The sequence below is a fragment of the Rhinoderma darwinii genome (assembly GCF_050947455.1).
Source record: "Rhinoderma darwinii isolate aRhiDar2 chromosome 11 unlocalized genomic scaffold, aRhiDar2.hap1 SUPER_11_unloc_1, whole genome shotgun sequence".
Taxonomy (NCBI): Eukaryota; Metazoa; Chordata; class Amphibia; order Anura; family Rhinodermatidae; genus Rhinoderma; species Rhinoderma darwinii.
In genome coordinates this window covers 190,663-217,586 of record NW_027461840.1, presented here as the reverse complement: position 1 = coordinate 217,586, position 26,924 = coordinate 190,663, and the positions used below count along the sequence as shown (strand labels likewise).

General features: G+C 47.2%; 1 protein-coding gene across 3 annotated transcripts in view; it reads left to right on the top strand.

The window, feature by feature from the left end:
* The window catches only part of TIAL1 (TIA1 cytotoxic granule associated RNA binding protein like 1), a 36,749-nt gene that overhangs the window by 5,810 nt on the left and 4,015 nt on the right, over nt 1-26,924 (top strand). For 2 of the 3 annotated variants that reach the window (XM_075847743.1, XM_075847741.1), the window contains exons 3-9: nt 8,900-9,049; nt 9,383-9,437; nt 9,810-9,897; nt 11,116-11,191; nt 11,294-11,402; nt 11,475-11,588; nt 15,001-15,085. In XM_075847743.1, the coding sequence (XP_075703858.1) occupies nt 8,900-9,049; nt 9,383-9,437; nt 9,810-9,897; nt 11,116-11,191; nt 11,294-11,402; nt 11,475-11,588; nt 15,001-15,085 (677 nt within the window). The remainder of the gene's footprint in view (nt 1-8,899; nt 9,050-9,382; nt 9,438-9,809; nt 9,898-11,115; nt 11,192-11,293; nt 11,403-11,474; nt 11,589-15,000; nt 15,086-26,924) is intronic. The other variant, XM_075847742.1, reaches the window with a different exon arrangement.

Sequence of the window (26,924 nt, the reverse complement as noted above, 5' to 3'; positions counted from 1 at the left end):
TACCCACTGCTGCCACAAACAGACATGACACGAAGAATACAAGTGTGCGCCGCTCCTACAGGATCTCCCCGCCGGCCCGTCCGTCTCCGCTTCGTGTTCAGACGCCGCTCCTACAGGATCTCCCCGCCGGCCCGTCCGTCTCTGCTTCCTGTTCAGACGCCGCTTCTACAGGATCTCCCCGCCGGCCCGTCCATCTCCGCTTCGTGTTCAGACGCCGCTCCTACAGGATCTCACCGCCGGCCCGTCCGTCTCCGCTTCGTGTTCAGACGCCGCTCCTACAGGATCTTCCCGCCGGCCCGTCCGTCTCCGCTTCGTGTTCAGACGCCGCTCCTACAGGATCTCCCCACCGGCCCGTCCGTCTCCGCTTCGTGTTCAGACGCCGCTCCTACAGGATCTTCCCGCCGGCCTGTCCGTCTCCGCTTCGTGTTCAGGGGGCTATTTTTTATATATTTTTTCCCTCTTTTCTTCACACTGGGTAAGTGAGAGGGTAACTAGAACTCTCAGAAGTTTAGATTGGTGGGGGTCTGAGCACTGAGACCCCCACCTATCACTAGAATGAAGTGGGGTATGGACTCAATAGAAAGTCTATGGGCCCGTGCACAAGCGGCTCCGCGCTCACCTGAGTGCTTCTGCCACTTCACTCTAGCAGGAGGTGGGGGTCTCCGTGCTCGGACCCCAACTGATCACAACTTCTAACCTCTCACTGTGACAGTCAGCATTTTTCTGAAAGTTTAGTTTCCCTTGAAGAAAAGAGGGACAAAAGCTCCATCTCCTTGTCCCCCACAATAATTGCCGCCCCCTCGTGTTTCCCCGCAGCTGGCACGGAGAATCCCCTCCTAGTCTTACCTTCATGTACGTGGCACATTTTTGTCACACTTTACCCCCGTTCAGTAATAGACTCTGCTGACCTATGTAAAGGCAAAGAGAGACCACAAAACCGAGGCAGCGGCCTCAGGAGGACCTGGCAGAGTCAATGCTGCTCCGGAGGGTCACGCAATGAAGTCAATTCTGCCATAGAAGTGAGAAAATTCTAACAATCCTCGGCTCTACTCCATAAAATCTATCGAACCGGCGCAGGTAAAACAAGGTGAAGTCCTAACCCCCCCCCCCCGATCAGTATGCAATAACGCCTGGATTTTAGTGCTCAGACGGTTACTAAGAAAGCCGTCCAGAATATTTTCGTTGGGCTCCCCTCCCCCGGCCTGTGTGCAGATAGATAATTCAGAGTCACGCTTGTGATATCCGTTGTATTTCACCATCAGTGGTGCATCCTAGAGAACGCTGTCTTGGTGATTTGGATGTGGTCCGGGCCCCGCGGGGTCCACCTCTCGGCCGCTCCAACTACTTGTTAATGTTCCTGAAGGGTCAGAGGCAGAGCTTGGCGGGCTCTAAGGCTACAATGGCTCCATGACTGGCTATTAGCAAGGTTTTCCGGCTCGCCTGCTGGATCACGACCCATTCCACTTGGGAGGTTGGTGCCCGGGCCGTGTGCTCTCCGGCTCCTCCGCTCTGCAAGGCAACCAACTGCTGGTCTGCACATTCACCAGGCTCTACGGGCGCTTACATCGGGGCAAGGTGTTGCGGGCATCTTCAGTAGACTCTTACCTCCTTTCTTTTCGGGTCCCAGCCATGTGGACAGCTTTGGGACGTCCTAAGGTCTGTGAATGAGAAAATAGTATCTTTTGAGTACTCGCCCTAAAATTCTTTTGTCGTCCAGTCCGTTAGTGGGCACAGCCCCTGCCCTTTTATATTACGCCGTTCATAAGGTCGTCCATTGGACATTTGTCTTCTTTCTGATCTTGTTCTATTACCTGGTCTCTACTGGTGGGCACGCTGAATAACTCCGTATCTGGAGGTGGGGCCAGCGCTTATAATCCGCGTATCACGTCTCCTAGTGGCAGCAGCAGATATATGCACATAGTCTGTGTCCCCCGGAGGAAGGATTTCATGCTGAGTAATCAAAAAAAAATAAATCCTATATTTTATACCAAAAAAGATAATAAAAGTTAATTAACAAATGATTTCTATACCCCAAAATGGTTCCAATAAGAATGACCGCTCGTCCCGCAAAAAACAAGCCTCGTCCCGCAAAAAACAAGCCTCGTCCCGCAAAATACAAGCCTCGTCCCGCAAAAAACAAGCCTCGTCCCGCAAAAAACAAGCCTCGTCCCGCAAAAAACAAGCCTCGTCCCGCAAAAAACAAGCCTCGTCCCGCAAAAAACAAGCCTCGTACGGAAAAAGTCAAAAAAGTTCTGGTTTCTGAAATGCGACAGAAAAAAATCATTCGTCATTTGGGTCCAAAAGCTTTTCGGGTCACTAAAGGGTTAAGGGTCTGTCCCCATTTTATCTTGGATTTGTCTCCTGAGCTCCGCAGAACATGTGACCAGAGATTGCTGCCACCATGTCTACTGTGCCCCCCACCTTACCACAGCCCGGGCAGCCCTAGTGTAGACGAGGGCATCGTATCCCGCCGTCCTGAGACGCTGAGGAACCACAGGGGACTCGTGTACCAAATACAAGCGGCCATGTTACATGATAGCAGTCGTTTTCCTGCGTGACCCCCCCCCCCCTTCTGCGCCAAATGATGTCCTTGTATCTGTCAAACAAATGACGTCCGGTTCCCTGCGCTGGTTACTGGCGACAATTCACAGAGGATCCGGGGTCTGGGGAGCGGATGTGGAGGAATTGGGGGTTGTGGAAGATTACCAGATATTCATTGGAATCTCCAGTCCGTAAAATATGAAATGTTTCAGATTGTGAGAAGCGCTAAACGCCTACAAACCGCGTCCTGTTGAATTCATTGGGAAATAAACCGCTGTTCACATGAGATATTTACGCTTTTGAATTAAAGAAGCCCCTCATAAAAAGCAGCCGGTCACTTCCCGAGGAGTATTTGGAGCTGGTTTTCCTATTGACACTATAAAAAGAGACTTCTTTCCCTTAAAAAGCGCTCGTTCACTTTCAGCCACTTCTTGTTTTTGTCTGTGTGAACGTAGCCCTAAGATGTGAGGTTGTGAGAGACGTCACCTGCTGATGGGAACGTGATGTACTGACGGGCCCGGCCCTCATTCTCCTAGGAGGGGATCCTCTAGACCTGCTGATGGGAACGTGATGTACTGACGGGCCCGGCCCTCATTCTCCTAGGAGGGGATCCTCTAGACCTGCTGATGGGAACGTGATGTACTGACGGCCCGGCCCTCATTCTCCTAGGAGGGGATCCTCTAGACCTGCTGATGGGAACGTGATGTACTGACGGGCCCGGCCCTCATTCTCCTAGGAGGGGATCCTCTAGACCTGCTGATGGGAACGTGATGTACTGACGGCCCGGCCCTCATTCTCCTAGGAGGGGATCCTCTAGACCTGCTGATGGGAACGTGATGTACTGACGGGCCCGGCCCTCATTCTCCTAGGAGGGGATCCTCTAGACCTGCTGATGGGAACGTGATGTACTGACGGCCCGGCCCTCATTCTCCTAGGAGGGGATCCTCTAGACCTGCTGATGGGAACGTGATGTACTGACGGGCCCGGCCCTCATTCTCCTAGGAGGGGATCCTCTAGACCTGCTGATGGGAACGTGATGTACTGACGGCCCGGCCCTCATTCTCCTAGGAGGGGATCCTCTAGACCTGCTGATGGGAACGTGATGTACTGACGGGCCCGGCCCTCATTCTCCTAGGAGGGGATCCTCTAGACCTGCTGATGGGAACGTGATGTACTGACGGGCCCGGCCCTCATTCTCCTAGGAGAGGATCCTCTAGACCTGCTGATGGGAACGTGATGTACTGACGGGCCCGGCCCTCATTCTCCTAGGAGGGGATCCTCTAGACCTGCTGATGGGAACGTGATGTACTGACGGGCCCGGCCCTCATTCTCCTAGGAGGGGATCCTCTAGACCTGCTGATGGGAACGTGATGTACTGACGGGCCCGGCCCTCATTCTCCTAGGAGGGGATCCTCTAGACCTGCTGATGGGAACGTGATGTACTGACGGGCCCGGCCCTCATTCTCCTAGGAGGGGATCCTCTAGACCTGCTGATGGGAACGTGATGTACTGACGGGCCCGGCCCTCATTCTCCTAGGAGGGGATCCTCTAGACCTGCTGATGGGAACGTGATGTACTGACGGGCCCGGCCCTCATTCTCCTAGGAGGGGCTCCTCTAGACCTGCTGATGGGAACGTGATGTACTGACGGGCCCGGCCCTCATTCTCCTAGGAGGGGATCCTCTAGACCTGCTTGGGATCCATATTTCACAGGACCCGGTGTGGTCTTCTGCGTGGGGCTTTAGATGGAGACCCCTCACCTCATCGCTGTCCTCCATAGGCTTGTGCTGCAGATTCTCACTACTTGATTTTCATGCAACTGTTGTGTGACCTGAAGTTCAGGACCAGATGGGGAATCCCGTTCACACAAACCTCAAAAGTTGGATCTGTTGCACCTCAAGTATTGTGTGTTTCCCCGGCGTCTGTGCTTGTCTGGGGCTGTAGGATAATCACCGGATATCTGTACATACACTAACGTTCAAAAGTTTGGGGTCACCCAGACAATTTTGTGTTTTCCATGAAAACTCACACTTATATTTATCAAATGAGTTGCAAAATGACTAGAAAATACAGTCCAGACATTGACAAGGTTAGAAATAATGATTTTCTCCTTCAGACTTTGCTTTGGTCGCTCCATTTGCAGTAATTCCAGCATTGCAGACCTTTGGCATTCGAGCTGTTAATTTGCTGAGGTCATCGGGAGACATTTCCCCCCCATGCTTCCAGAAGCCCCTCCCACAAGTTGGATCGGCTTGATGGGCACTTCTTGCGTACCATACGGTCAAGCTCCTCCCACAACAGCTCTATGGGGTTGAGATCTGGTGACTGCGCTGGCCACTCCATTACAGATAGAATACCGGCTGCCGGCTTCTTCCCTAAATAGTTCTGGCATCATTTGGAGGTGGCTTTGTGTCATTGTCCTGTTGTGGGATGAAATTGGCTCCAATCAAGCGCTGTCCACAGGGTATGGCATGGCGTTGCGCAGTGATAGCCTTCCTTATTCACAATCCCTTTTACCTTGTACAAATCTCCCCCTTTACCCCAGACCATCACATGACCTCCCCCATGCTTGACAGATGGCGTCCGGCGCTCTTCCAGCATCTTTTCAGTCGTTCTGCGTCTCACAAATGTTCTTCTGTGTGATCCAAACACCTCAAACTTCGATTCGTCCGTCCATAACACATTTTTCCAATCTTCCTCTGTCCAATGTCTGAGCTTTTGCCCATATTAATCTTTTCCTTTTATTAGCCAGTCTCAGATATGGGTTTTTCTTTGCCACTCTGCCCTGAAGGCCGGCATCCCGGAGTCGCCTCTTCACTGTAGACGTTGACACTGGCGTTTTGCGGGTACTATGTAATGAAGCTGCCAGTTGAGGACCTGTGAGGCGTCTATTTCTCAAACTAGAGACTCTAATGTACTTGTCTTGTTGCTCAGTTGTGCAGCGGGGCCTCCCACTTCTCTTTCTACTCCGGTTAGAGCATGTGTGTGCTGTCCTCTGAAGGGAGTAGTACACACCGTTGTAGGAAATCTTCAGTTTCTTGGCAATTTCTGGCATGGAATAGCCTTCATTTCTAAGAACAAGAATAGACTGTCGAGTTTCACATGAAAGCTCACTTTTTCTAGCCATTTTGAGAGTTTAATCGAACCCACAAATGTAATGCTCCAGATTCTCAACTAGCTCAAAGGAAGGTCAGTTTTATAGCTCCTCTAAACAGCGAAACTGTTTACAGCGATGCTAACATAATTACACAAGGGTTTTCAAGTGTTTTCTAATCATCCATTAGCCTTCTAACACAGTCAGCAAACACAATGTACCATTAGAACACTGGAGTGATGGTTGCTGGAAATGGCCTCTATACACCTATGTAGATATTGCATTAACAACCAGACGTTTGCAGCTAGAATAGTCATTTACCACATTAACAATGTACAGAGTGGATTTCTGATTCATTTCATGTTATCTTCATTGAAAAAAACTGGGCTTTTCTTGCAAAAATAAGGAAATTTCTAAGTGACCCTAAACTTTTGAACGTTAGTGTGTGTATAGTGTGTATGTATTGTAGTGTGTAATGTATGTATTGTAGTGTGTAATGTATGTATTGTAGTGTGTAATGTGTGTATTGTAGTGTGGTATGTATGTATTGTAGTGTGGTATGTATGTATTGTAGTGTGTAATGTATGTATTGTAGTGTGTAATGTATGTATTGTAGTGTGTAATGTGTGTATGTATTGTAGTGTGTAATGTGTGTATGTATTGTAGTGTGTAATGTGTGTATGTATTGTAGTGTGTAATGTATGTATTGTAGTGTGTAATGTATGTATGTGTAGTGTGTAATGTAATGTATGTATTGTAGTGTGTAATGTATGTATTGTAGTGTGTAATGTATGTATTGTAGTGTGTAATGTATGTATTGTAGTGTGTAATGTGTGTATTGTAGTGTGTAATGTATGTATTGTAGTGTGTAATGTATGTATTGTAGTGTGTAATGTATGTATGTATTGTAGTGTGTAATGTATGTATTGTAGTGTGTAATGTATGTATTGTAGTGTGTAATGTATGTATTGTAGTGTGTAATGTATGTATTGTAGTGTGTAATGTATGTATTGTAGTGTGTAATGTATGTATTGTAGTGTGTAATGTATGTATTGTAGTGTGTAATGTATGTATTGTAGTGTGTAATGTATGTATTGTAGTGTGTAATGTATGTATTGTAGTGTGTAATGTATGTATTGTAGTGTGTAATGTATGTATTGTAGTGTGTAATGTGTGTATTGTAGTGTGTAATGTGTGTATTGTAGTGTGTAATGTATGTATTGTAGTGTGTAATGTATGTATTGTAGTGTGTAATGTATGTATTGTAGTGTGTAATGTATGTATTGTAGTGTGTAATGTGTGTATTGTAGTGTGGTATGTATGTATTGTAGTGTGTAATGTGTGTATTGTAGTGTGTAATGTATGTATTGTAGTGTGTAATGTAATGTATTGTAGTGTGTAATGTAATGTATGTATTGTAGTGTGTAATGTATGTATTGTAGTGTGTAATGTATGTATTGTAGTGTGTAATGTATGTATGTATTGTAGTGTGTAATGTGTGTATTGTAGTGTGTAATGTATGTATTGTAGTGTGTAATGTATGTATTGTAGTGTGTAATGTATGTATTGTAGTGTGTAATGTATGTATTGTAGTGTGTAATGTATGTATTGTAGTGTGTAGTGTGTAATGTATGTATTGTAGTGTGGTATGTATGTATTGTAGTGTGTAATGTATGTATTGTAGTGTGTAATGTATGTATTGTAGTGTAGTGTGTAATGTATGTATTGTAGTGTGTAATGTATGTATGTATTGTAGTGTGTAATGTGTGTATTGTAGTGTGGTATGTATGTATTGTAGTGTGTAGTGTAGTGTGTAATGTATGTATTGTAGTGTGTAATGTGTATGTATTGTGTAGTGTAGTGTAATGTGTGTGTAGTGTGTAATGTATGTATTGTAGTGTGTAATGTGTGTATGTATGTGTATGTGTAGTGTGTAATGTATGTGTAGTGTGTAATGTATGTGTGTAGTGTAGTGTGTAATGTATGTAGTGTATGTATTGTAGTGTGTAATGTATGTAGTGTATGTGTAGTGTGTAATGTATGTGTAGTGTGTAATGTGTATTGTAGTGTGTAATGTATGTATGTATTGTAGTGTGTAATGTATGTATTGTAGTGTGTAATGTATGTATTGTAGTGTGTAATGTATGTATTGTAGTGTGTAGTGTGTAATGTATGTATTGTAGTGTGTAGTGTATGTATTGTAGTGTGTAGTGTATGTATTGTAGTGTGTAATGTATGTATTGTAGTGTGTAATGTATGTATTGTAGTGTGTAATGTATGTATGTATTGTAGTGTGTAATGTATGTATTGTAGTGTGTAATGTATGTATGTATTGTAGTGTGTAATGTGTGTAATGTATGTATTGTAGTGTGTAATGTATGTATTGTAGTGTGTAATGTATGTATTGTAGTGTGTAATGTATGTATTGTAGTGTGTAATGTATGTATTGTAGTGTGTAATGTATGTATGTATTGTAGTGTGTAATGTGTGTATGTATTGTAGTGTGTAATGTATGTATTGTAGTGTGTAATGTAATGTGTGTAATGTAATGTATGTATTGTAGTGTGTAATGTATGTATTGTAGTGTGTAATGTATGTATTGTAGTGTGTAATGTATGTATTGTAGTGTGTAATGTGTGTATTGTAGTGTGTAATGTGTGTATTGTAGTGTGGTATGTATGTATTGTAGTGTGGTATGTATGTATTGTAGTGTGTAATGTATGTATTGTAGTGTGTAATGTATGTATTGTAGTGTGTAATGTATGTATTGTAGTGTGTAATGTATGTATTGTAGTGTGTAATGTGTGTATTGTAGTATGTATGTATTGTAGTGTGTAATGTATGTATTGTAGTGTGTAGTGTAGTGTGTAATGTATGTATTGTAGTGTGTAATGTGTATGTATTGTAGTGTAGTGTGTAATGTGTGTGTAGTGTGTAATGTATGTATTGTAGTGTGTAATGTGTGTATGTATTGTAGTGTGTATGTGTAGTGTGTAGTGTGTAATGTATGTGTAGTGTGTAATGTATGTGTGTAGTGTAGTGTGTAATGTATGTGTAATGTATGTAGTGTATGTATTGTAGTGTGTAATGTATGTGTATGTGTAGTGTGTAGTGTGTAATGTATGTAGTGTATGTGTAGTGTGTAATGTATGTGTAGTGTGTAATGTATGTATTGTAGTGTGTGTATTGTAGTGTGTAATGTATGTAGTGTATGTGTAGTGTGTAATGTATGTATGAGGGATAACTCTCCATTCTTCATCCACAGCAAACAGACAGCCGCAGAGTGGCGGCATCCGTGGGGTTCTCCGTCCTGCCGAACGCCAGCAATGATCCCTACTGCTTTGTGGAGTTCTTTGAACATAGAGATGCTGCAGCTGCATTGGCGGCCATGAACGGACGGAAGATTCTGGGGAAGGTAAGGAGTTAAATCTCCCGTTTCCAGCTCTTCCCGCTACTGGTGGAGTTGTGCGGGGGACCCGGTGTGCCCACCTTCTCCCACATACTCCGCAGCTCCCACAATTTGTTGCATTGCAGAGATTGTCAGGTAGGCGAGGGCTGCACGGAGGACCTACTGAGTATCGCTGCAGTGAGATGTTCAAGATGTTTTTCCAAGATCTAGTTAGGATGTCATGTGACCCCCCCCATAAATTGACATAATATAATTGCTCCCAAATCGCATGATCTTGTCACTCACGTCTCCCCTTTGCTGCATTTCTAACCACTTTGTCTCCAACTCTTGTTCCTGCAGGAGGTGAAAGTAAATTGGGCAACGACTCCGAGCAGCCAGAAGAAGGACACCTCCAGTAAGTAGCGCCTCCCTGTGGCTGCCTCCCGCGCCGTCTGGTGGATCATGTGACTGTATGATGCTGCTATTAACCCCTTTTTGTTGCAGGCCCCTCCAGCAGGCTCTGGCGGTAGCATTTACCCGTTTAGGCGCCTCTCTTGGTATTCTCTCTCGTTTATCTGAATTCTCAGCGCTTCTCTTTGTTACTGGTTGAAGTCGTTTCTGCGGGTGCTGGAGCTTCGCTCCGGTCTCTTCGTCCTCCTCCTAGATGGCATTAAGCACCTGTGCGTGTCCCGTAGCCCCCCGTCCTGTGTAGACCCCACGTTGTGCTGGACGCCTCGGTGAAGTCGCTGTGCCTCCCGCTGGTTAACGTGAAGCCCTTTCTTTACAGATCACTTTCATGTGTTTGTTGGAGATTTGAGCCCAGAAATCACCACAGAAGACATAAAATCTGCTTTTGCTCCGTTTGGTAAAATATCGTAAGTATTTTGGCGCTCCGGCACTGGCTGGGCTCCCGTCTGCTCTGCATGTCCCCTTTTAGTTTATAATATTACAATTTGCTTTGGTTTATTGTGAGATTTTTGTTGTCACCTAATGCGATCTGACCCCCTGTTGTGCGCCCGGTGTGGTTGTCGAGCTCCTCCTCCCTCGTAGAGCTGGGCCACAGTGAGTGCGTTCTGGGTGCCAGACTCGGGCCCGTTTTTTCCCACCACCGTTTGTGTTCTATCCGTAGCACATGGTAGTCCTGTAAGTGTGTGGGGGGGGGGGGGGGGTGGTCGTTTGTTACTCCTCCATTATTTTGTGTATAGATTGTGAGACTTTGCTGTCTGTGGGGCCTGAGTTGCGGCGCGCTCCACCTTATGACTGACTGGTCACCCGGGCACAGGAGCCGCCGTTCAGTCATAAAGCGGTGGTCTGCGCCCGGTGTCCCCCTGGGACAGGTCTGTTTGCGCTGCTCTTGGGTAAGTCGGGCTGCTTGGCCGGGTGTAAGTCTTTCCTCGCTCCCACTCGCTGATTATTTGACAGAATTGCTGGACACGATCTTTCAGGCTTTCAGCAAGGATCTGGGCACACTGGACTCAGTTGTAGATTTTTTTATTCTCCTTTATTCTTCTTTTATCTCCGTCTCTCTATTCAGTGCAGATTGATATTACACAATACATCTCGGTGTAAGTTTTGTTGTTTTGTACTGGTGTGCTGAAGTTATTGTTCTTTAGTATTATTCTCCTTTCTTAAATTTTCTGAAAATGTCAATTTTTCAAAATTTACAGCTGCCCAAACTCCAAAATGGTGGTAAAGAATTGACCAAGAAAAATAAAGAAATCTGTTAACAGGCCATGTATGCCTTTTAATTCCTACTTTTTCCTCTTTTTTCAATTTTGCTATTTGATATATTCTGAAGCGGTTGATTTTAGTGCGTGCATGGTGACCAGGACTGTTCAGTGCTTAGACTAATGTGTAGAGTAACTGTAGGTTGCATGTCTATTCCATGTTAATGCTAGAGCTGCAGATAGAATGTACTTGCGGCAGGGCCACGGACAGTCATCTTAGCGCTAGTGGCAGTGTTAGGACAGATGACGCAGGAGGACTGTCTCCGATACCGTGTGTGTGGTTCCTTCTTAGATTTGTATTGATGAGTTACACGGTTGTTTCCTTCTGATTTCATCATCTCATCTGTCTGGGCTCTCTTCTTACAGTGACGCCAGGGTCGTGAAGGATATGGCGACGGGAAAATCCAAGGGCTACGGCTTTGTGTCCTTCTATAACAAACTAGTAAGTGGAGGTTTGTGTTGTGCTCTTCACGCTGCTCCACTACTCATTTCTGCTGTGTGATTTATATTTTATTCTCTTGACTCGTCTATTCTCTCCTCTCAGGACGCAGAGAACGCCATTGTGCACATGGGAGGTCAGTGGTTGGGTGGACGGCAAATTAGAACTAACTGGGCTACACGCAAGCCTCCTGCACCGAAAAGCACACAGGAAAGTGAGTGTCACGATCCCTCCTCCCGGAGCTCTATTACTGAGAGCGACTGTAAAGCTGACCGTTAATGTGCAGGCTTTTCTCTCACATCAGGTAACTCTAAACAGCTGAGGTTTGAAGATGTCGTCAATCAGTCCAGTCCAAAGAACTGCACCGTATATTGTGGTGGCATTGGCTGTGGTTTAACAGGTCAGTCGTGTAGAACCGTGCCCTCGGGGTGTGTACATAGATCTACTACTAATATCTGATACTCCTAGATGATGTCATACTGGGATGTATACATAGATCTACTAATATCTGATACTCCTAGATGATGTCATACTGAGATGTGTACATAGATCTACTAATATCTGATACTCCTAGATGATGTCATACTGAGATGTGTACATAGAGCTACTACTAATATCTGATACTCCTAGATGATGTCATACTGAGATGTGTACATAGATCTACTAATATCTGATACTCCTAGATGATGTCATACTGGGATGTGTACATAGAGCTACTACTAATATCTGATACTCCTAGATGATGTCATACTGGGATGTGTACATAGATCTACTACTAATATCTGATACTCCTAGATGATGTCATACTGGGATGTGTACATAGATCTACTACTAATATCTGATACTCCTAGATGATGTCATACTGAGATGTGTACATAGATCTACTAATATCTGATACTCCTAGATGTCATACTGTGATGTGTACATAGATCTACTACTAATATCTGATACTCATAGATGTCATACTGGGATGTGTACATAGATCTACTACTAATATCTGATACTCCTAGATGATGACATACTGAGATGTGTACATAGATCTACTACTAATATCTGATACTCCTAGATGATGTCATACTGAGATGTGTACATAGATCTACTAATATCTGATACTCCTAGATGATGTCATACTGAGATGTGTACATAGATCTACTAATATCTGATACTCCTAGATGATGTCATACTGAGATGTGTACATAGAGCTACTACTAATATCTGATACTCCTAGATGATGTCATACTGGGATGTGTACATAGATCTGCTACTAATATCTGATACTCCTAGATGATGTCATACTGAGATGTGTACATAGAGCTACTACTAATATCTGATACTCCTAGATGATGTCATACTGGGGTGTGTACATAGATCAACTACGAATATCTGATACTCCTAGATGATGTCATACTGGGATGTGTACATAGATCTACTAATATCTGATACTCCTAGATGATGTCATACTGGGATGTGTACATAGATCTACTACTAATATCTGATACTCCTAGATGTTGTCATACTGGGATGTGTACATAGATCTACTAATATCTGATACTCCTAGATGATGTCATACTGGGATGTGTACATAGATCTACTACTAATATCTGATACTCCTAGATGATGTCATACTGGGATGTGTACATAGATCTACTACTAATATCTGATACTCCTAGATGATGTCATACTGGGATGTGTACATAGATCTACTAATATCTGATACTCCTAGATGATGTCATACTGGGGTGTGTACATAGATCTACTACTAATATCTGATACTCCTAGATGATGTCATACTGAGATGTGTACATAGATCTACTAATATCTGATACTCCTAGATGATGTCATACTGAGATGTGTACATAGAGCTACTACTAATATCTGATGCTCCTAGATGATGTCATACTGGGATGTGTACATAGATCTACTACTAATATCTGATACTCCTAGATGTCATACTGGGATGTGTACATAGATCTGCTACTAATATCTGATACTCCTAGATGATGTCATACTGGGATGTGTACATAGATCTACTACTAATATCTGATGCTCCTAGATGATGTCATACTGGGATGTGTACATAGATCTACTACTAATATCTGAAACTCCTAGATGATGTCATACTGGGATGTGTACATAGATCTACTACTAATATCTGATACTCCTAGATGATGTCATACTGAGATGTGTACATAGATCTACTAATATCTGATACTCCTAGATGATGTCATACTGGGGTGTGTACATAGATCTACTAATATCTGATACTCCTAGATGATGTCATACTGGGATGTGTACATAGATCTACTACTAATATCTGAAACTCCTAGATGATGTCATACTGGGATGTGTACATAGATCTACTACTAATATCTGAAACTCCTAGATGATGTCATACTGAGATGTGTACATAGATCTACTAATATCTGATACTCCTAGATGATGTCATACTGGGGTGTGTACATAGATCTACTAATATCTGATACTCCTAGATGATGTCATACTGGGATGTGTACATAGATCTGCTACTAATATCTGATACTCCTAGATGATGTCATACTGGGATGTGTACATAGATCTACTACTAATATCTGATACTCCTAGATGATGTCATACTGGGATGTGTACATAGATCTACTACTAATATCTGATACTCCTAGATGATGTCATACTGGGATGTGTACATAGATCTACTACTAATATCTGATACTCCTAGATGATGTCATACTGGGATGTGTACATAGATCTACTACTAATATCTGATACTCCTAGATGATGTCATACTGGGATGTGTACATAGATCTGCTACTAATATCTGATACTCCTAGATGATGTCATACTGGGATGTGTACATAGATCTACTAATAATATCTGATACTCCTAGATGATGTCATACTGGGATGTGTACATAGATCTACTACTAATATCTGATACTCCTAGATGATGTCATACTGGGATGTGTACATAGATCTGCTACTAATATCTGATACTCCTAGATGATGTCATACTGAGGTGTGTACATAGATCTACTACTAATATCTGATGCTCCTAGATGATGTCATACTGGGATGTGTACATAGATCTACTACTAATATCTGATACTCCTAGATGATGTCATACTGGGATGTGTACATAGATCTACTACTAATATCTGATACTCCTAGATGATGTCATACTGGGATGTGTACATAGATCTGCTACTAATATCTGATACTCCTAGATGATGTCATACTGGGATGTGTACATAGATCTACTAATAATATCTGATACTCCTAGATGATGTCATACTGGGATGTGTACATAGATCTACTACTAATATCTGATACTCCTAGATGATGTCATACTGGGATGTGTACATAGATCTGCTACTAATATCTGATACTCCTAGATGATGTCATACTGAGGTGTGTACATAGATCTACTACTAATATCTGATGCTCCTAGATGATGTCATACTGGGATGTGTACATAGATCTACTACTAATATCTGATACTCCTAGATGATGTCATACTGGGATGTGTACATAGATCTACTACTAATATCTGATACTCCTAGATGATGTCATACTGGGATGTGTACATAGATCTACTACTAATATCTGATACTCCTAGATGATGTCATACTGAGGTGTGTACATAGATCTACTACTAATATCTGATACTCCTAGATGATGTCATACTGAGATGTGTACATAGATCTACTACTAATATCTGATACTCCTAGATGATGTCATACTGAGACGTCCATGTTCATGTGTGTCTTTCCATGCTCTCTGGAGTAGTTTGGTTTATATTTTTTCACACTTGTTTTACAGATCAACTGATGCGACAGACGTTTGGGGTGTTTGGCCAGATTATGGAGATTCGGGTGTTTCCTGAGAAGGGCTATTCTTTTGTCAGGTGAGTAGATTGGGGGCAGTTCTTGCTGTGCTGCAATTATTTACTTAGTGCAGGGGTTTCTTAACCAGTTAGTGACCAGTGATCTGCCTTCTCACGGCGGTCAATAACGGGCCTGAAGCCCCCAACTTTCCCATCGGCAGATATACGTGCGATTTGTGGGTTGCCATGGCAACAAATGCCCCCAGGCCTGCCCTAGCTATGTGCCTATTATGCTGGCCTAATAGATGCCTGTCAGTTTTACACTATACTAAGTACACTTAAGAATTGTAGAAGTGATCAGAGGATCGTGTAGTGAAGTCCTGTAATGGGACTAGAAAAACTAATGTGAAATAAAAACTAAGGTCCACCGAAAAAGTGTAAAAAGTAAATGGAAATGCACATATGTGGCTGCGATCGTAATGACTCAAAATCTAAAGTTAACGTGTTATTTAACCCCTTCCCGCCATTTCACGTACAGTTACGTCAAGGGAAATGGCCTTTTCCCGCATCTCCATGTAACTGTACGTGATGGAGATGAAGCTGGCTCAGGAGCTGAGCCAGCGACATCCCCGCCGGGTGACAGCGCTATGTTAGGGCTGTCACCCTGAGGTATCGGCTAGGACTGGAGCTAGCCTCCGATCCGACCGATTAACCCCTCACATGCTGCATTCAATAGAGATCGCAGCATGTGAGGAGTTTATACCCACCGGCACCCCAGCAACGTGATCGCTGGGTTGCCGGTGGCTGCAAAGGTGATCGGAGGGCTAATACTTACCTCCCGGTCCGCCAGTAACGGAATCCTCCTATGCCCTGTCGTCGGCGGGGCCCAGGAGGCTTCCGGTACCATCGTCAAGATGGCGCCGGCTCAGCTTCCGGCTCAGATGCTGAGCCGGCGTCGTCAGCAGTGGGTGTCCGCTGTATGTTACAGCGGACACCCCGATCTATCGCCAGGAACCGGAGCTAGCTCCGATTCCTGCCATTAACCCCTTCAATGCAGCGATTCAATGCAATCGCTGCATCAAAGTGGTTTGTATGCAATCGGCAGCCCTGCCATGCGATGGCAAGGCTGGCGACTGCTACTATGGCAACAGGAGCCCTAACAATGGCCTCCTGTCTGCTATTATGTAATCTGATTAGGCCCCGCCCAGAGGCGGAGCCTGATCGGCTTGCTGTCAGTGAACAACTGACAGTTCTAATACATTGCACTACATAGGTAGTGCAATGTATTAGAACATCAAACAAACTGCTGGACCTTCAAGTCCCCTACTGGGACTAAAGAAGTGTCAAAAAAAAAAGTTGTAAAAAATACAATAAAAGTTTCAAATAATAACACAAAACGCAATCGCCCTTTTTCCCTTATCAAGTCATTTATTATTGAAAAAAATAATAAGCCATACATGTTTGGTATCGCAGCGACCGGAACGACCTGAACTATAAAAATATGATGTTATTTATTCCGCACAGTGAACGCCGTAAAGAAAAAAACTAATAAATACTGACATAATTGCTATTTTTTGGTCACTTTGTCTTCCAAAAATTGAAATAAAAAGTGATCAAAAAGTCGCATGTACCTAAAAATGGTTCCTATAAAAACTATAACTCGTCTCACTAAATACAAGCCCTCGAGCAGCTCCGTCAACGAAAAATGTAAAACCGTTATGGCTCTCACAACATCGCGACAGAAAAAAATACATTCTCTTTACAAAAGTTATTTTATTGTGCAAAAAGTTGTAAAACATAAAGTTCTATAAATGTGGTAGCGCCGGAATCGGACGGACCCGCAGAATAAAGGTAACATGTCATTTATAACGCATGGCGAACCCTGCATAAAAAGAACTAAAAAAACTATGCCAGAATTGCTGTTTTTTTGTCACCTTGCCTCCCAAAAAAAAAGGATAACAAGTGATCAAAAAGTCGCATGTACCCAAAATGCTACCAATAAAAACTACAGCTAGTCCCGCAAAAAAAACCAGCCCTCATACCACTACGTCTATGAAAAAATAAAATGAGTCAAGGCACCAATAAGCCAGGAAATAAAAATATGCAGTTGTGCCGGCCCGAGGGGAACATTTCTTCTGTTTCAAGTGGCGAATTATCAAGGCCCCTAAAATTAGGGAACCAGGAAGGGGAGGACCCAAGCATATCTTCTGGAAGCGAGGACTCCCGTATTATACCAGGAAGGGGAAGGCCCAAATATATCTGCTGGAAGCGAGGGCGCCCGTATTATACCAGGAAGGGGAGGGCCCAAATATCTGCTGGAAGCGAGGGCGCCCGTATTATACCAGGAAGGGGAGGACCCAAACATATCTGCTGGAAGCGAGGGCGCCCGTATTATACCAGGAAGGGGAGGACCCAAACATATCTGCTGGGAGCGAGGGAGCCCGTATTATACCAGGAAGGGGAGGACCCAAACATATCCGCTGGAAGCGAGGGCACCTGTATTATACCAGGAAGGGGAGGACCCAAACATATCCACTGGAAGCGAGGGCGCCCGTATTATACCAGGAAGGGGAGGACCCAAACATATCTGCTGGGAGTGAGGGTGCCCGTATTATACCAGGAAGGGGAGGCCCCAAATATCTGCTGCAAGCGAGGTCGCCCGTATTATACCAGGAAGGAGAGGACCCAAACATATCTGCTGGAAGCGAGGGCACCCGTATTATACTAGGAAGGGGAGGACCCAAACATATCCACTGGAAGCGAGGGCGCCCGTATTATACCAGGAAGGGGAGGACCTAAACATATCTGCTGGAAGCGAGGGCGCCCGTATTACACCAGGAAGGGGAGGACCCAAACATATCCGCTGGGAGCGAGGGTGCCCGTATTACACCAGGAAGGGGATGACCCAAACATATCTGCTCGAAGCGAGAACGCCCGTATTATACCAGGAAGGCGAGGACCCAAACATATCTGCTGGAAGCGAGGGTGCCCGTATTATACCAGGAAGGGGAGGACCCAAACATATCTTCTGGAAGCGAGGGTGCACGTATTATACCAGGAAGGGGAGGACCCAAGCATATCTGCTTGAAGCTAGGACGCCCGTATTATACCAGGAAGGGGAGGACCCAAACATATCTGCTGGGAGCGAGGGCGCCCGTATTATACCAGGAAGGGGAGGACCCAAACATATCTGCTGGGAGCGAGGGCGCCCGTATTATACCAGGAAGGGGAGGACCCAAACATATCTTCTGGGAGCGAGGGCACCCGTATTATACCAGGAAGGGCCCAAACATATCCGCTGGAAGCGAGGGCGACCGTATTATACCAGGAAGGGGAGGACCCAAACATATCTTCTGGGAGCGAGGGCACCCGTATTATACCAGGAAGGGCCCAAACATCCGCTGGAAGCGAGGGCGCCCGTATTATACCAGGAAGGGGAGGACCCAAACATATCTGCTGGGAGCGAGGGCGCCCGTATTATACCAGGAAGGGGAGGACCCAAACATATCTGCTGGGAGCGAGGGCGCCCGTATTATACCAGGAAGGGGAGGACCCAAACATATCTTCTGGGAGCGAGGGCACCCGTATTATACCAGGAAGGGCCCAAACATATCCGCTGGAAGCGAGGGCGACCGTATTATACCAGGAAGGGGAGGACCCAAACATATCTGCTGGGAGCGAGGGCGCCTGTATTATACCAGTAAGGGTAGGACCCAAACATCTGCTGGGAGCGAGGGTGCCCGTATTATACCAGGAAGGGGAGGACCCAAACATATCTGCTGGAAGCGAGTGCGCCCGTATTACAGCAGGAAGGGGAGGGTCCAAACATCTGCTGGGAGCGAGGGCGCCCGTATTACACCAGGAAGGGGAGGACCCAAACATATCTGCTCGAAGCGAGGGTGCCCGTATTATACCAGGAAGGGGAGGACCCAAACATATCTGCTGGGAGCGAGGGCGCCCGTATTATACCAGGAAGGGGAGGACCCAAACATATCTTCTGGGAGCGAGGGCACCCGTATTATACCAGGAAGGGCCCAAACATATCCGCTGGAAGCGAGGGCGACCGTATTATACCAGGAAGGGGAGGACCCAAACATATCTTCTGGGAGCGAGGGCACCCGTATTATACCAGGAAGGGCCCAAACATATCCGCTGGAAGCGAGGGCGACCGTATTATACCAGGAAGGGGAGGACCCAAACATATCTGCTGGGAGCGAGGGCGCCTGTATTATACCAGTAAGGGTAGGACCCAAACATCTGCTGGGAGCGAGGGTGCCCGTATTATACCAGGAAGGGGAGGACCCAAACATATCTGCTGGAAGCGAGTGCGCCCGTATTACAGCAGGAAGGGGAGGGTCCAAACATCTGCTGGGAGCGAGGGCGCCCGTATTACACCAGGAAGGGGAGGACCCAAACATATCTGCTCGAAGCGAGGACGCCCGTATTATACCAGGAAGGGGAGGACCCAAACATATCTGCTGGGAGCGAGGGTGCCCGTATTATACCAGGAAGGGGAGGACCCAAACATATCTGCTGGAAGGGGAGGACCCAAACATATCTGCTGGAAGCGAGGGTGTCCGTATTACACCAGGAAGGGGAGGACCCAAACATATCTGCTGGGAGCGAGGGCGCCCGTATTACACCAGGAAGGGGAGGGTCCAAACATATCTGCTGGGAGAGAGGGCGCCCGTATTACACCAGGAAGGGGAGGCCCCAAACATATCCGCTGGAAGCGAGGGCGCCCGTATTACACCAGGAAGGGGAGGCCCCAAACATATCTGCTGGGAGCGAGGGCGCCCGTATTATACCAGGAAGGGGAGGACCCAAACATATCTGCTGGGAGTGAGGGTGCCCGTATTATACCAGGAAGGGGATGACCCAAACATATCTGCTCGAAGCGAGGACGCCCGTATTATACCAGGAAGGGGAGGACCCAAACATATCTGCTGGGAGCGAGGGTGCCCGTATTATACCAGGAAGGGGAGGACCCAAACATATCTGCTGGAAGGGGAGGACCCAAACATATCTGCTGGAAGCGAGGGTGTCCGTATTACACCAGGAAGGGGAGGACCCAAACATATCTGCTGGGAGCGAGGGCGCCCGTATTACACCAGGAAGGGGAGGGTCCAAACATATCTGCTGGGAGAGAGGGCGCCCGTATTACACCAGGAAGGGGAGGCCCCAAACATATCCGCTGGAAGCGAGGGCGCCCGTATTACACCAGGAAGGGGAGGCCCCAAACATATCTGCTGGGAGCGAGGGCGCCTGTATTATACCAGGAAGGGGAGGACCCAAACATATCTGCTGGGAGTGAGGGTGCCCGTATTATACCAGGAAGGGGATGACCCAAACATATCTGCTCGAAGCGAGGACGCCCGTATTATACCAGGAAGGGGAGGACCCAAACATATCTGCTGGGAGCGAGGGTGCCCGTATTATACCAGGACAACACTTTCCCAGCAAAATTCCCCAAACTTCAAAGGTGCCGAGTGTGGACCAAAAGGGGAATAAGTAAAGACCATTTATTAGTGCGACACCGGCCTGTGCAGAAAGGTTTGTGTCACAGCATAACACGTCTATGGATTATTTTATTGTTTTTTTTTACCCCACTATACCACCTGACTATGCCCCTTATTTACTCCGCCTGCCTTACATGTACCCCCACATTATAAACGGAAACACCAGTAAGACTCCAAACAAAACTACTACAAGCAAAATCCACGCTCCAAAAGTCAAATGGCGCTACCTCCCTTCTGAACCCTACAGTGTGCCCAAACAGCAGTTTACTTCCACATATATGGCATCGGCATACCCGGGAGAACCCTTCTAACAATTTTTGGGGTGTTTGTCTCCAGTGGCATAAGCTGGGCGCCACATATTGGCATATCTATTGAAAAACCATTTTCACTCTGGCAGAAATTGGTGTGCACTCGATGTTGCTATCACCTGTGGGGTTAATATGCTCACTACACCCCTAGGTGAATACCTTGAGGGGTGTAGTTTCCAAAATGGGGTCACTTCTGGGGGGATCCACTGTTTTGGTTCCACAGGGACTTTGCAAATGCGACATAGCGACCAGAAACCAATCCAGCAAAATCCGTGATCCAAAAGCCAAATGTCGCTCCTTCCCTTCTGAGCCCTACTCTGTGCCCAAACAGCAGTTTATGACCACATATGTGGTATTGCCGTACACAGGAGAAGTTGCTTTACAAGTGTTGGGTTCTTTTTTTCATTTATTTGTTGAGAATATGAAACATTTTCAGCTAAAACGACGTCTTATTGAAGAAAAAGGATTTTTTTAATTTTCACTGCCCAATTCTAATAAAATCTATGAAACCCCTGTGGGTTAAAAATGCTCACTACACCCCTAGATGGATTCTTCAAGGGGTGTAGTTTCCAAAATGGAGTAACTTTTTTGGTGTTTTCACTGTTTTGTCCCCTCAGGGGCTTAGCAAACCATTCCTGCTAAATTTGAGCTCCAAAAGCCAAATGGCGCTCTTTCCATTCTAAGCCCTGCCGTGTGACCAAACAGCCGTTTATTACCACATGTGGGGTATTGTTTTACTCGGGAGACATTGCTTTACAAATGTAGTGGTGCATTTTCTCCTTTTAGTCCTTGTGGAAATTAGAAAAAATAGCTAAACTTACATTTTCTTTGAAAGAATGTAGATTTTCATTTTCACAGCCTACTTCCAATAATTTCTGCAATAAACCTGCGGGGTCAAAATGCTCACTACACCCCTAGATAATTTCCTCAAGGGGTGTAGTTTCCAAAATGGGGTCACTTTTGGGGGATTTTCAATGTTTTGGTGCCGCAAGACCTCTTCAAACCGGACATGGAGCCTAAAATATTTTCTAATAAAAAGGAGGCCCCAAAATCCTCCAGCTGCTCCTCTCATTCTGCGGCCGGTGCTTCAGTCAATAAGTGCACTAGGGGCACATGTGGGGTATTTCTAAAAAGTGCAGAATCTGGGCAATAGATATTGAGTTGCGTTTCTCTGGTAAAACTTTCTGTGTTACAAAAAAAATAGATGAAAAATGAATTTCTGCAAAAAAAAAATTTGTAATTTTCACATCTACTTTGCCTTAATTCCTGTGAAAAGTCTAAAGGGTTAAGAAACTTTCTGAATGTGGTTTTGAATACTTTGAGGGGTAAAGTTTTTAAAATGGGGTGACTTATCGAGGGTTTCTAATATATAAGGCCCTAAAATCCACTTCACATCTGAACTGGCCCCTGTAATAAAAGCCTTTTGAAATTTTCTTGAAAATGTGAGAAATTGCTGCTAAAGTTCAAAAAACGATGTCCATCTAAAGTAGACATATGGGTGATGTTAATTAGCAACAATTTTGTGTGGTATAACGGCCTCTCTTACAAGCAGATACATATAAATTTAGAAAAATGCTAATTTTTGCAATGTTTCGCTAAATGATGGTGTTTTTCACAATTAAATACTTAATGTATCCAGCAAATTTTGCCAGTAACATAAAGTCCAATGTGTCACAAGAAAACAATCTCAGAATCGCTTGGATAGGTAAAAGCGTTCCGAAGTTATTACCACATAAAGTGAAACATGTCAGATTTGAAAAAATTGGCTGTGTCCTGAAGGGGTTAAACCGCAAGTTGAACGGTATAAAAAAAAAGCTAAAAATGGCGGAATTGCGGTTCTTTTTTTTTTTCTGTTTTTTTTTTTTTCTTCATTCTATCCCCAAAAAAGTTCATCTTTAAAGGGAAGGTGTCGCTAGAATTATTTTTTTCAGTTAAACATTTAGTATTTGAGGGATTACACACTGTTTTATTTTTTCACAAGTCAGGAAATATTATAAATTAGATTCTAATGTATAACATTTCCATGTGCTGGCCACTAGAGGGAGAAGTTCCCAAAATTGCAGCATTGGCATGTGGTAAAGCAACCTCCTTGATTTATGCTGCAAATTTGGGGTTGACACACTCGCTCTAGTGTCCTGACAGAATCCCCCCTCCTTTATCCTGGCTAGTGCCAGGAGAAGGAGGGAGTTGAATCTTCAAACCTCCTACACTGTGTGCAGCCATCTTCTGAGCGAATGCACAGTGTAGGAGGATTAGATACAGTGATCAGTAGACCGTATCACACAAACATAATACACACATCACATACACACACAACACACACACATACATAATACACACATCACACACACATCACATACACAAACATAAATGACCTGCTCCTGCCGCCTCCGCTCCTGTTCCTCGCGCCTTCGCTTCCTTGAACATATGGCCGGAAGTCGTCATCTTACTGTCCGGCAGCAGCTTCCGGTCCACATGAAAATGGCGCCGGATTTCGCTCTGCTAACCAGCTTCCTTTTGACCTGTGTGTGAGCGGCGCACGCTGCAGTGAATAGAACGGCTCCCGTTGTTGTATGTGTCGTATTCCATCTCTGTGTGTCGTTAATCGACACCTACAGGAAATGAAGAAAAACATGGCAGCCCCAAGTAAAAGAAAGAACACCGTAAAATGTTTAGTCACAACACCAATAAATGTAATAGCGATATGATAGAAAAAATAATCAATTCCTGACCCCTTCCCTTTAAGTCTTATGTGCCCCAAAATGGTACCAATGAAAACGGTCTCGTCCGTCACGTGGCGACATCGAAAGTTACGGCTCTTGGAAAGCGGTGATTCAAAAACTAATTATTTTAGTTCAAATGTGTTTTCATTGTGCAAAAGTAGTAAAAACATTAAACCCCTCCATATTTCGTGTCGCCGTAATCGTACCGACCCTTAGAATAGAGGGAACCTGGTATTTGCACCACAGGAAATGTAAAACTCCTAGAACAATGGCGCAGTTACTAAAAAAGGTTTTCCATCCGAGACATTTGACGTCCTCAGGATGTGTCATAAATGTCAGACCGATGCGGGTCCCACCTCTGACATCCGCACCTTTCTCTAGGACGGAGCCCCCTAAACCTCGTTCTACCTCTGTGTGTTGTGGCTGAATCGTGTCCAACCGTGAATTACGGCAACGGCGCGGCTCGCATAGTACATGTCTGTTACGGAAGCAGCGGAGCATGTGAGGAAGGTGCGGATGCCAGGGGTGCGACCCCCATCTATCTGACACAGCCTGTGCACATGTCATAAATGTCTCTGGTGGGAAAACACCTTTAATAAAAATGAATTCACTATTTACCCCAAAATGGTGCCATCGAAAAATACAACTCACCCCGCAAAAAGCAAGCAGACGGGAAAATAAAAAGATTACAGCTCTGAATACCACCATGAAAAAACAGAAAAAATAATGCATGGGGGGGGGGGGTATGAGCGCGCAAATCAGAGGGTAAACAGGAGCCAGTCACGCGGTCAGCCCCCCCCCCGGCCGGCCGTGCTATCAGAGGATTCATCTCCAGTCACGCGGTCAGCGCCCCCCCCCCCCCCCCCGTGTTATCAGGGGGGATTCATCTCTAGTCACGCGGTCAGCGCCCCCCCCCCCTCCTGTCCGGCCGTGTTATCAGGGGGGATTCGTCTCTAGTCACGCGGTCAGCGAGACCCCCCCCCCCCCCCGTCCGGCCGTGTTATCAGGGGGGATTCGTCTCTAGTCACGCGGTCAGCGAGACCCCCCCCCCCCCCCCCCGTCCGGCCGTGTTATCAGGGGGGATTCATCTCCAGTCACGCGGTCAGCGCCCCCCCGTGTTATCAGGGGGGATTCGTCTCTAGTCACGCGGTCAGCGCCCCCCCCCCTCCTGTCCGGCCGTGTTATCAGGGGGGATTCGTCTATAGTCACGCGGTCAGCGAGACCCCCCCCCCCGTCCGGCCGTGTTATCAGGGGGGATTCATCTCCAGTCACGCGGTCAGCGCCCCCCCGTGTTATCAGGGGGGATTCATCTCTAGTCACGCGGTCAGCGCCCCCCCCCCCCTCCTGTCCGGCCGTGTTATCAGGGGGGATTCGTCTCTAGTCACGCGGTCAGCGAGACCCCCCCCCCCCGTCCGGCCGTGTTATCAGGGAGGATTCATCTCCAGTCATGTGGTCGTCATCGTCCCCCGTCCGGCCGTGCTATCGGTGGATTCATCTCCAGTCACGCGGTCAGCGCCCCCCCTCCCGTCCGGCCGTGTTATCAGCAGGGGGGATTCATCTCCAGTCACACGGTCAGCGCCCCCCCCCCCCCCCCCGTCCGGCTGTGTTATCGGGGAGGATTCATCTCCAGGCACGCGGTCAGCGCCCCCCCGTCCCGCCGTGTTATCAGGGGGGATTCATCTCCAGTCACTCGGTCAGCGCCCCCCGTCCCGCCGTGTTATCAGGGGGGATTCATCTCCAGTCACTCGGTCAGCGCCCCCCCCCCGTCCCGCCGTGTTATCAGGGGGGATTCATCTCCAGTCACTCGGTCAGCGCCCCCCCCCCCCCCCCCCCCGTCCCGCCGTGTTATCAGGGGGGATTCATCTCCAGTCACTCGGTCATCGCCCCCCCCCCGTCCCGCCGTGTTATCAGGGGGGATTCATCTCCAGTCACGCGGTCAGCGCCCCCCCCCCCCCCCGTCCGGCCGTGTTATCAGCAGGGGGATTCATCTCCAGTCACACGGTCAGCGCCCCCCCCCCGTCCCGCCGTGTTATCAGGGGGGATTCATCTCCAGTCACGCGGTCAGCGCCCCCCCTCCCGTCCGGCCGTGTTATCAGCAGGGGGGATTCATCTCCAGTCACACGGTCAGCGCCCCCCCCCCCCGTCCGGCTGTGTTATCGGGGAGGATTCATCTCCAGTCACACGGTCAGCGCCCCCCCGTCCCGCCGTGTTATCAGGGGGGATTCATCTCCAGTCACTCGGTCAGCGCCCCCCCGTCCCGCCGTGTTATCAGGGGGGATTCATCTCCAGTCACACGGTCAGCGCCCCCCCCCCCCCCCCCCGTCCGGCTGTGTTATCGGGGAGGATTCATCTCCAGGCACGCGGTCAGCGCCCCCCCTCCCGTCCGGCCGTGTTATCAGCAGGGGGGATTCATCTCCAGTCACACGGTCAGCGCCCCCCCTCCCGTCCGGCCGTGTTATCAGCAGGGGGGATTCATCTCCAGTCACACGGTCAGCGCCCCCCCCGTCCCGCCGTGTTATCAGGGGGGATTCATCTCCAGTCACTCGGTCAGCGCCCCCCCGTCCCGCCGTGTTATCAGGGGGGATTCATCTCCAGTCACACGGTCAGCGCCCCCCCCCCCCCCGTCCCGCCGTGTTATCAGGGGGATTCATCTCCAGTCACTCGGTCAGCGCCCCCCCCCCCGTCCCGCCGTGTTATCGGGGGGGATTCATCTCCAGGCACGCGGTCAGCGCCCCCCCGTCCCGCCGTGTTATCAGGGGGGATTCATCTCCAGTCACTCGGTCAGCGCCCCCCCCCCCGTCCCGCCGTGTTATCAGGGGGGATTCATCTCCAGTCACTCGGTCAGCGCCCCCCCGTCCCGCCGTGTTATCAGGGGGGATTCATCTCCAGTCACTCGGTCAGCGCCCCCCCCCCCCGTCCCGCCGTGTTATCAGGGGGGATTCATCTCCAGTCACTCGGTCAGCGCCCCCCCCCCGTCCCGCCGTGTTATCAGGGGGGATTCATCTCCAGTCACTCGGTCAGCGCCCCCCCCCCCGTCCCGCCGTGTTATCAGGGGGTTCATCTCCAGTCACACGGTCAGCGCCCCCCCCCCCCCCGTCCGGCTGTGTTATCGGGGAGGATTCATCTCCAGGCACGCGGTCAGCGCCCCCCCCCCCCGTCCGGCTGTGTTATCGGGGAGGATTCATCTCCAGGCACGCGGTCAGCGCCCCCCCGTCCCGCCGTGTTATCAGGGGGGATTCATCTCCAGTCACTCGGTCAGCGCCCCCCCGTCCCGCCGTGTTATCAGGGGGGATTCATCTCCAGTCACTCGGTCAGCGCCCCCCCCCCGTCCCGCCGTGTTATCAGTGGGGATTCATCTCCAGTCACTCGG